A 10,181-nucleotide genomic window follows, 5' to 3' on the forward strand; every position below is an offset into this window, starting at 1 on the left:
GATTACAGGCGTGAGCCACCGCGCCCGGCTGAACATTATTTTTATTAGTGATTCCTATTTCTGTTAATGTGCTCTGTCCATGTCTTTTACCATTTTGCTATTGACATTAATCCTAAAACTTTTTAAAAACTGATAATACAAAATTATATTAGTATCGTGCTTTACAACTTACTAAGTATTTATATATGATCTCATTAAAATTTTTTGGATTTCATGTCAACCTTATAAAATAAGTAGGCTGTTTTTTTGTAGGTGACAAAACAGGTCACAAAACAGGTGAGCTTGTATAGCATGTCTTCTCATTCACAATTCTGAAAACCAAGAAGTTCTGAACTCCAAAAAGATTTTTTTTTTTAATTTGACACCAAAATTCATTTGGAAGCAAAACTTGACCCAAAATGTGAGGCTATTTATAGTCTTTGTTTATTCCACTTAGGGCATTATTTTTAGCATAAATATTAATGAGTTCTACTACATGATGTGGCTCCAGAGTTCCATCGGAGGGTATTACATAACACATGGGGAATGCTCTGCATTACCTGCCTAAAATCTGGAAAATTCTAAATTCTGAAATATCTGGAGTCTTCAAACTTTTTATTAGTTGATCTAAAAAAGCAGAGTTAATTTTAACTTTTAATCTGTTTAACGTTTTAAGACATTGATTGCAGCTTATTATCTTCTGTTAACCTCTTTATCTGCGCTGTCCAATTCAGTAGAACCAGCCCCACGTGGTTACTAAGTACAGTATTTGAAATGTGGTTAGTCCAAACCGAGATGGGCTAAGCGTAAAATACACACCGGGTTTCGAAAATTTGTACGGAAAAAAAAGTAAAATATCTCACTCATGTTTAAATATCCAACATGGTGAAATAAAATTCTGGATATGTTGATTTGAATAAAATACATTATTAACATATGTACTTTGCATTATATGACTATTGGGCAGCGCCTCTCTGTACGCAAGCCGGTCCCATCCCCACCTGTATGCAGCTGCGATTCCGTGGGCGGAATTGTTAATACAGACACCCCTGGGGCCCAAAGGGGTAGCAAATGACCCCCCTGCCCCCCGTCCCTGGTCCTTTTCAAAGTCTTAAAACAGTCGCTAAACAACCCAGAACGTCTGCGATTCGCGTTTTCAGTAAATTTGTCCAAACCCCACCCCATACTTTACCCTCTTGCTTCTGCGCAGAGACGCGGCCCTTAATGAAGTTTGTCCTACGGCGGTCTCCGTCGGCCCCCCCGGCTTTTCAGCGTGAGCGCGTCCTTGCAGCCAGCAGAGATGGCGTTCCGGTGTCAGCGGGACAGCTATGCTCGGGAGGTGCGGCCTGATGGGCGGGGGATCTGATGCTGCCCGGCCGATGGGGCGGTTTAGGGAAGAGGGCGCCGCGAGGGGAGGGAGTGCCGAGGTAGGATTCGGTCCCGGTGGGGAGAGGGCCGGCGTCGGGGCTTATTCTCTCGTCCCTTTCTGTCCAGTTCACCACCACCGTGGTCTCCTGTAGTCCCGCGGAGCTGCAGACTGCAGGGAGCAACGGCAAGAAAGAGGTGCTGAGCGGGTTCCAAGTGGTGCTGGAAGACACGCTGCTTTTCCCTGAGGGCGGGGGACAGGTACTAAGCCCCCAAATTCCTTTGTGCTCAAGCAGAAAATGCTTTCCTGACCTTTCTTTCTCAGTCACAATAAATTTAGATGGACGTTAGTTCAAATTCATTTCGTTGTTCGTTCAAGAAATGCTAATCAACAAATGCTTATCTAGACACACATATGGTAGGTATTATTCCAGGCTCTAAGGATAAAGGGTGAACAAGACAGTGTCTGTACTTACACGAAATGTTTATTGGAGATAACTGTGTATGCCTGGTATAATAAGTAATATAAATAAAAATAAAACGGAGTAAAGGGAAAGAGTGATGGGATGCTATTCTAGATGGGGATCAAGTTACTTAAGCAGAGACCTAAACGAAGTGAAGGGGTGACCCATTGCTATTATCTAGTGGGGCTGGTGGAGGGAGAGGGAGTATTCCAGACAGGTAGAATAGTAAGTGCAAAGGCCCTGAGGTAGGAATTAGTTCAGGGTGTTTGACAGGGACTGGAAAAGATTGCCCCTGAGGGAGTTCATATGAGATAGATGAATTACAATAGCACAACGGAGAGTAGACTTATCAGTGCTGTGACGGGGTAGTGATTAGGTACAATTTGAACACAAATGAGATTCATTGTAAACATGGAAGAGGAGGGTAATCACACCAAAGGTGGATTATGGGAGAGGCTTCTTTTTTTTTTTTTTAAAGACAGTGTCTTGCTCTGTTTCCTGGATTAGAGTGCAGTGGTGTCATCATAAGTCACTGCAACCTCAAACTCCTGGACTCAGTCAATCCTCCACCTTGGCCTTGCAAAGTGCTAGGATTACAGGTGTGAGCCACTGTGCTGCTGGGAGAAGCTTATCTAGCAGAGATAATAGCACAAACAAAGGTCGAGAAGCCCGAGAGAATCTGACAAGTCTAGTTAACTGTAAATAGTCTGATGTAGTTGGAGCCTATGGTGCATGTTGATAACAGGCTAGAGATGACCTTGGACAGGTAATTGGGGGCCAGTTCAGAGGGCCCTGAAGGATGTATTAAGGTGTGTGCACATCATTCAGGAAACTGTGTTGAATTATGCAGATTCATAGGCAAAGAAGTGACTTGAGCAAACATGTTCAGTAGACTTGATAGTGAGAAAGTTCCAATTTCATATCAGTGTCATGATTACAGTGATTTTCCCACTCGTGGAGGTTTTGTGATCTGCTGAAGGAAAACCTGTGACTTCAGCTATCCATAGAAGGTCTAATTTTAGACATTAGTTGCTTCAGAAAGTCTTTCCTGATTCCCTAACACTGTTAGGTCTCTTTCCTTTGAGGTTCTCTAGCACCATACGCTTCTTCATGTTATGGCGTGTTGTAGATCATATTGCAATTGCCTGTTTTCCAGTCTGTTCTGCTTCAGATTCTTAAGTTCCAAGGGGGACCATGTCTTGTTTACGTTGTATTCTTGAGCTGGCACAGTGTCTTGTAAGCAGTTGGCACTTGATACTTTTTCAATGAACGAACATTTTTTAATCTAATTCTAGCAGCAGTGCAGAGGATGGAATGGGGGGAGGGAGGAAAATTCAGATCATTTTAGAAGCTATTAAAGATAAGAATCTAAATTAAGGCAATGAGAGTGAGGATTAAGTTTCTTTGGGTTTTACTAAAATCTTCATTGCTCTAGTTACAATCTCTCTCTGTTTTGATTCTGTTATTCTGTTCTGAAGATCAGAAAATATAGGTGTTTAGAGTAAAGAAGACAGAGAGTCCTCTCATAGAACAAAGGGGTCCCTCCTTATTTAGCATTGCTTCCCCCTTCTCTCTTAGGGAGCTCAAATTCTGGGTCTGTTTCTCATACACACTCCCTAGCATGTCTTTGTATTTAGGAATTAGAGTGCCCTGCCTCACCATTGATTACCATTACTTCTTGCCCCCAGCCTGATGACCGTGGTACAATCAATGACATCTCCGTGCTGAGAGTGACCCGCCGCGGGGCCCAGGCTGATCATTTCACACAGACACCTCTGACCCCTGGGAGCCAGGTCCTGGTCCGGGTGGACTGGGAGCGGAGGTTTGACCACATGCAGCAGCATTCGGGTAAGTGGGGTGGGATGGAGGCAGGACGGGCTGTTGCTGTGTATGGGATGCCACGGTGATTGAGACGTGGTTCTGGTTCTCTAGGAGTTAACCTTTTGGAGGAGAGAGAGGTATTCAGAATCTGCTCTGATTCAGACAGGATATGCTAATTGTTATAAAAGCAATATGAACAATTAAAAGTATTAGAATAACTGCTGGATTTAGGTATTACCAACTTCCCACTTGATACCTCTATCTGGTTGTCTCACAGGCTTTTCAAACTCAAAATGTCCAAAATGAAATGAAGAGCCTCTCCCTCCCACCTGGTCTTCCGTTAACACGCTGTGCGTTCAGTGCAGGGTGTCAGTGTACCCCCAGCTGCTCAAACCCCGGAAGTCATTCCACATACCTCTTTGGGGATAGCCAATCACTGAGCCCTGTCGGTTTGTTTTCTAAATATCTCTCCACTTCCTTCCACTGTCACTGCAGTCACCCTAGTCCCAGTTCTCATTGTGTTCCCCCTGGGCCTCTGTAATAGTGTCCTGGCTGATCGCCCACATTCAGTCTTGCTCCTCTGTAGCCTGCTTTCCACACAGCAGCTTGGGCGATCTTGTAAAAATGAGAATCTGATCATGTCACTCCACTGCTTAAAGCCCTTTGTGTAAAGCCAAACTCCTTATGGCCTACAGGCCCTACCTGGGCTGGCCTTTGTCTACTGCTCCTGCCTCATCTGGTGCCCATCCCCCTCCTGCTTTCTGGATCCTGACCATGCTGGCCGTCTCTTGACTCCCTGAACATACCCTGCTTCTTCCCTCCTCAAGGCTTTCGGCTGTCTTGTTGCCTCTGCCTTCATAGTCAATTCTTATTCCTCCTCCTCCTCGTTGTCTTCTTCTTCCTTTTCCTCAGTTTCCCTTTATCCTCACTGTTATCAATCAGGGATGCTGCTGTATCTCTATTGGAAGCGCTGTGCCTTGCATGTGGTAGGTACTCAGTAAATATTTGTTGAATGAATGAATGCTGCACATTAGAACTTAAGTTCACATCCTGCCTCTGATAAGGTACATTGCCTTGGCAAGTTATTTGATTTCTCTAGACTTTAGTAAGTGGCCTCATAAAGCCTTTTGCAGAATTCTCATGATGATTTTCAATAAAGTATCTAAAGTGTATTACCCAGTGCCTAGCAGGTCTTCAGCAGGAGAATTTCTGTGATTTTGTCATTGTATGAGTATGTGACTATCTGGGCTTCTCACTTTTCTCCTGTTTCTTTTTCTCTTTGCTTAGGGCAGCATCTCATCACAGCGGTTGCCGACCATCTGTTTGAGCTGAAGACAACATCATGGTGCGTGGAGGCATAAGACTAACTGCAGGGCGCAGGTCCCTGAACACCAGCTCCATTCTCCATCATGGGATGGGGAGGAGGAGGATAAAAGAAAGGGTAGTGTTCAGAATTGGCTCTGTTCCCCTGTTCCCCTTGAAGATGAGGTGATGGGGTTACCTCGTGTTTTTGGGGAAAAGCATAAGGATGAGAGAAGCGACACCTGCCTTTCTTGGGAAAGAACATGGACTTTGGGGCCCAGAGACCTAGGGGGTGCATCCTGGCCCCACCACTCACTGGCTGCATGACCTTGATCATGTTCCTGAATATCCCCCACCTGTAAAATGGGAATGACCATCCCTACCTTGTGGGGTTTTTTGTGAGATTAAATAAGATCATTTATATGAACATTCTTTGTAAACTTATTGTCATCGTCAGCATCCTGTGACCAGGCTGTTTCTTCTGGCAGGGAGTTAGGGAGACTCCGGAGCGTCATCGAGCTGGACAGCCCTTCTGTGACTGCAGAGCAAGTGGCTGCCATTGAGCAGAGCGTCAATGAGAAAATCAGAGATCGGCTGCCTGTGAATGTGCGAGAACTGAGCTTGGATGACCCTGAGGTGGAACAGGTGAGGGGAGAGCCAGTGGGGTGGCTTCTGCAGAATGTCTCTCCGAGGGCTCCTTGGCAGAATTCAGACAGCCCTTCTCCCCCACCTCTGTCCCAGGTGAGAGGCCGGGGTTTGCCGGACGATCATGCTGGGCCCATTCGAGTCGTTACCATCAAGGGTGTTGATTCCAACATGTGCTGTGGGACCCACGTGAGCAATCTCAGTGACCTGCAGGTAGGTGAGGAAGGGCTGTCGAGTGGTTAAGGAGGGTTTCAGGAGTGGGGGTCACAGCAGGGCTTGGAGTGTAGACGGGGTCAGTTGAGGAGTCCCAAGTGAAATCTCCCCTTCCTGGCTTCAGAGCTGAGGAGGCGGTGAGTCTCTCCTACCCTCAGGCTCGAGGACTCACTGTGGCTTGTGGATGTGTGTGTGTGTGTGTGTGTGTGTGTGTGTGTGTGTGTGTGTGCGTGTTCCCCCCTCGCCTCATGTAGGTCATTAAGATTCTGGGCACTGAGAAAGGGAAAAAGAACAAAACCAACCTGATATTTCTGGCTGGGAACCGGGTGCTGAAGTGGATGGAGAGAAGTCATGGAACTGAAAAAGCACTGACCACTCTGCTTAAGTACGTCCCTTTCAGTTGCCTCCTGTTTCTCAGATCCTGGACGCCCGGGGCGTAGCCTTCCTACCTGTAAGGGAGACAGAATAATCTTTTACCTCTGGGAGATAAGATGCACTCGTAAACGACAAAGCGCGTTAGATAGTGAGTCAGACCCACGTAAAATGATTTATTCGTTTGTATCCTTTCCCCCAATTGTCTAAGCGACCTTCCCAGAATGTCCCCAAGTCCCCATGTGGAAGGAGGCACCTCAACATCAGAAGCAACTGGGAAACTGGGCAGGTCTCCACTGACCTTTCTCTCGCAGGTGCGGAGCAGAGGATCACGTGGAAGCAGTGAAAAAGCTCCAGAACTCCACCAAGCTCCTGCAGAAGGTGATTTATTCCATGGAGGGTGGAGAGGGCGTGGGCTCTGCCTGGAATAGGCTCTCCAGACTCGGCTGTCCACCCAGGCAGATGTGATGTGTAGTTTGTCACAGGAGGAGTGAGGGGAGAATGAGGTGGAGGGAAGCTGGTGTTCTCTTGTCATCCTTTTCACCTGTCTACTGAGTTACCACATCTATTCCAGAACAACCTGAATCTGCTCAGAGACCTGGCTGTGCACATCGCCCACAGCCTCAGGAACAGCTCGGACGGGGGAGGTGTGGTCACATTACACAGGTGAGGAATTAAGTATTGGAGACAAGCTGGGGGGCTGTGTTGGGTTTGGGGCTCAGCGTGTCCCCTGTATGCAGTGCACTGTGGGAGGCGGGTTGCTCACTGGTATTCTGAAGGCTGAGCAAACCCTAAGACATGTGTTACCTACCGGGTTTCCTGGTTTGCTATTAACATTGTCACTGTAACCCTGTATCTTTCATTAGCATCTTCCTTCACCATCTAACAGATCTGTGCTTATCCTGGTCAATCCTATGTAGGGGAGACAGAAACAAACGCAAAGCTTATTTAGAAACTGCTGAGGCTGAGAAGTACATCTTGCTGGCCGTCAGCAAGCACCCTTTCTCTTTGCAAAGAGGTCTGGGACTTTACGTGAACAAACAGGCAGCAGTGAGGCCAACCTCATGAGGATAGGCCAGGCTTCCAGCAGTTTCACAGCCACCATTCCAACCGGGATCTCATGTCTGTGTCCTTTGTTGTAGGAAGGAGGGTGATTCTGAGTTCATGAATATCATTGCCAATGAGATTGGGTCAGAGGTAAGAGGAACATAAGATTCTGTACCTTGCCCCAGGTAGAGACCTGGGGAGATAGATATAAATGAGAGGTGTTGGTTTAGCTGAAGTCCCTCCATATTAATTCGTGCAGAATTATAATAGGGCATAGAAATTCATTCAATACTGTTTTCTTAGCACTGGCTGTGAGCCAAGCTCTGTTTTAGGTAATGAGCTGAATCTGGGCTATTGCTCTTTCTGGGGCTGTGACATTTATCAACTTCTGAGCTCCTTTTATCGGAACTTTAGCTCTTTAAAACCATCCAGGTTTATGTGTGCTGAGGATCCGATATTAGAAATACAGAGGTTGGCGAGGCCCTGTGAAGGCTGTCCCATCCGTTTTCCTCTGCCTCCGGCTTCACTTGCCGTTCCCCTTCCCCTTCCTGATACTCTCTAGAGGTCTCTCTTTTGCATTTACTCCAGAACATTTTGTTGTTTTGTTTTTTTTTTTTTGGTTTTGCCGAATGTGGGTCAAGTATTGTAAATCTCTCTGCTCGTAATTCTTCTGTATAGATAGTACTGATTCACAGGGAGCTCAGTTCTAGTCTGGGAGAAAAACGCGTGTTGACATTTATTATTTAGAGTGATAAATGCTAGAGACAGAGCAGCACATTACCTGAGAGGGTGGGAAGGCTTTAGGGGGAAGGAGTCTTGAAGACTGCTTAGAGGTCATCAGACAGACAAGGGGGAGAGGCGGCCAGGCAGAGGGAAACACAGTAGTTTAGGCAGTGGCAGACACTGCGTGTATGGTGGGGGACAGGTCAGAAAGGTTGGCAGAAGTCAGACCATGAAAGGCATTTTATTTGGCTGTGGTCAGCAGCCTTCTGCCTCCTTAACGTTTAACCGAAGTTCCCGTGATCGCTCTCAAGAAGTTTCTTGGCCCTAATGGGCCAGGGTGGAGGGGTTGCGTCATCATTCAGGAGGAGCATCACTCCGTGCTTTAGGGGGAAATACTTGTTCTTGAGCCTAAGGAGAGAGCAGGGTTCAGGGGGGTTGACCCCACATTCGTAAGTATCAGGGCTCATCTCCTTGTCTTACCTCCTAGGAGACCATCCTGTTCTTAACTGTGGGTGATGAGAAAGGTGCTGGGCTCTTCTTACTGGCAGGACCAGCTGAGGCCGTGGAGACCCTGGGGCCCAGGTAAATCCTGCGTGGACTCCTGGACGAGTGGGAGCGTCTGTAACCTGACCTGCTAGTGCAGGCCTTTACTGGTTAAAAGGGCCATGATATCTGCAATGGCATTCAATTCACATTCCAGGCAATAATAATAATAAATTAGATATGGAGTTATATTACCCGTATTCTTTCTGGCATTTAGGGTTTTCAGAGTCCTGATTGGCTCTGGTGAATACATGTTCATTGGAAAACAGTGAAGGAAAACATAAGTATTTATAGCAGAGGTTCCCGACGGGCAGCCACGTGTGGACTACATGCTGCTTTGGCCTGTGCACTATTTTATTTATTTTTCATTTTGCTTTAATTATTTTGAGTTTTAATACACAGAGTGTAGAAAATAACATAACAAATTTGAAAACCTACCCACCAAAATGAACATTTTCATCTTTTTTTACAGAGATATTTTAATTTAAAAAATTGTGAACTGTAGCATATAGAATTGCATTAAACAGTCTACACAGTCTGATGATTAATTATAAAGCAAACATCAGCATAATCACCATCCAGGTTATGAAATAGGAAGTTGTCAGTCCCAGCCCCCAGTCACGCATCTCTACCTTGTGCATTGTTTTAAATTTTCAAAATTATTTGCTACATTTTAAAATCAGGAGATTTTTACATAAAAATGTAGAGTTCAAGCTTTTCTCAAAAACAAAAACAAAAAAGATCTGGCAACCCTGGGCCCACATTCCTATGTGGTAGTAGCTGCGAGGGCTGAGCCGTGGCGCCCTCCTTAGACAGCACAGGCCTCTGCAATCCGCCATGGGCCCCACCTTTCTCGCTGACACCCAGCTCCTTCACTGCTGCTCCCGCAGGCATTTGTGTTTGCGACCTTTTATCCCTAGGGTACACTCGCCCTGCTCCCTGGAGATTACGTAATGTATCTAGCCCCCTTCATAGACTTGTATGCCGTTTCCAGTTATTCACTCTTGCAGTGAACGTGGTACACGCATCTTTGTGCACATGTGCAAGTGTTATTAGGAGGGATCTCCAGAAGTCATTTCCTCTTCCTCTGCCTCCCCCAGGCCCCAGGCAAAGATTCAGGGCTGCCCTTGGTTTTTCTGTGGCCTTTTTGTTTCAGAGACCTCCTCCCTAACTGCCTCTCTCTTCCCCAGGGTGGCTGAGGTCCTGGAAGGCAAAGGAGCCGGGAAGAAAGGCCGCTTTCAGGGCAAGGCCACCAAGATGAGCCGGCGGGCAGAGGCGCAGGCGCTTCTCCTGGACTACGTGAGCACACAGAGTGCTGAGGAGTGAGGTCTCAGGGCGCCTGCCTCCTATGACCACAAGGAGTTTCTTGGACAATAAAATAGTTTGAGAATGGTTGTGATATCACTTATATTTATATGATGAATTTGTGCAGTATACTCCAGCATGCTTGTTTGGTTAGTATGTTTGTGAATAAACAGGTTTCTAATGTGGCCGTTATTAGGCATAACCGACATGAGTGGGCATTATGTTGATGAAATGTGCTAATTTGTCTAAACCCAGCTGAAACCTCTCTTCATGGAGAAATACAGTTGCTTAAGGACAGTACAGGTCAGTCTGGAGGCTTGACCTAGGGCTTAGCCTCCCTCATTCAAATCCCCTTGTTTTCTTCTTTTCTTTTTCTTTTGTTTTTTGTTTCTTTTCCCAGTC

At 46.2% G+C, this 10,181-nt stretch overlaps 1 protein-coding gene across 1 annotated transcript; it reads left to right on the forward strand.

Moving 5' to 3' along the window:
- Positions 1-1,227: 1,227 nt before the first annotated feature.
- LOC105820227 (alanyl-tRNA editing protein Aarsd1) lies at positions 1,228-9,861 on the forward strand. The gene is made up of 12 exons (XM_012656666.1): positions 1,228-1,318; positions 1,474-1,605; positions 3,497-3,656; positions 4,917-4,974; positions 5,420-5,576; positions 5,673-5,789; positions 6,044-6,174; positions 6,476-6,542; positions 6,736-6,827; positions 7,304-7,358; positions 8,419-8,513; positions 9,665-9,861. Exons 1-12 carry the CDS (start codon positions 1,280-1,282, stop codon positions 9,798-9,800), a joined length of 1,239 nt encoding a protein of 412 aa, XP_012512120.1. The 5' UTR covers positions 1,228-1,279; the 3' UTR covers positions 9,801-9,861.
- The last annotated feature ends 320 nt before the right edge of the window (positions 9,862-10,181 follow it).

The sequence above is a fragment of the Propithecus coquereli genome, unplaced genomic scaffold (assembly GCF_000956105.1).
Source record: "Propithecus coquereli isolate 6110/MARCELLA unplaced genomic scaffold, Pcoq_1.0 Scaffold515, whole genome shotgun sequence".
Classification (NCBI taxonomy): domain Eukaryota; kingdom Metazoa; phylum Chordata; class Mammalia; order Primates; family Indriidae; genus Propithecus; species Propithecus coquereli.

What these genes read in the sequence shown, in the direction of transcription:
- LOC105820227 (XM_012656666.1), top strand. Translation starts at nt 1,280, where the DNA reads ATGGCGTTCCGGTGTCAGCGGGACAGCTATGCTCGGGAG. An exon ending in GGTGTGGTCACATTACACAG is followed by an intron (nt 6,828 to 7,303) that starts GTGAGGAATTAA and finishes CCTTTGTTGTAG; the next exon opens with GAAGGAGGGTGATTCTGAGT. An exon ending in GTGGAGACCCTGGGGCCCAG is followed by an intron (nt 8,514 to 9,664) that starts GTAAATCCTGCG and finishes TCTCTTCCCCAG; the next exon opens with GGTGGCTGAGGTCCTGGAAG.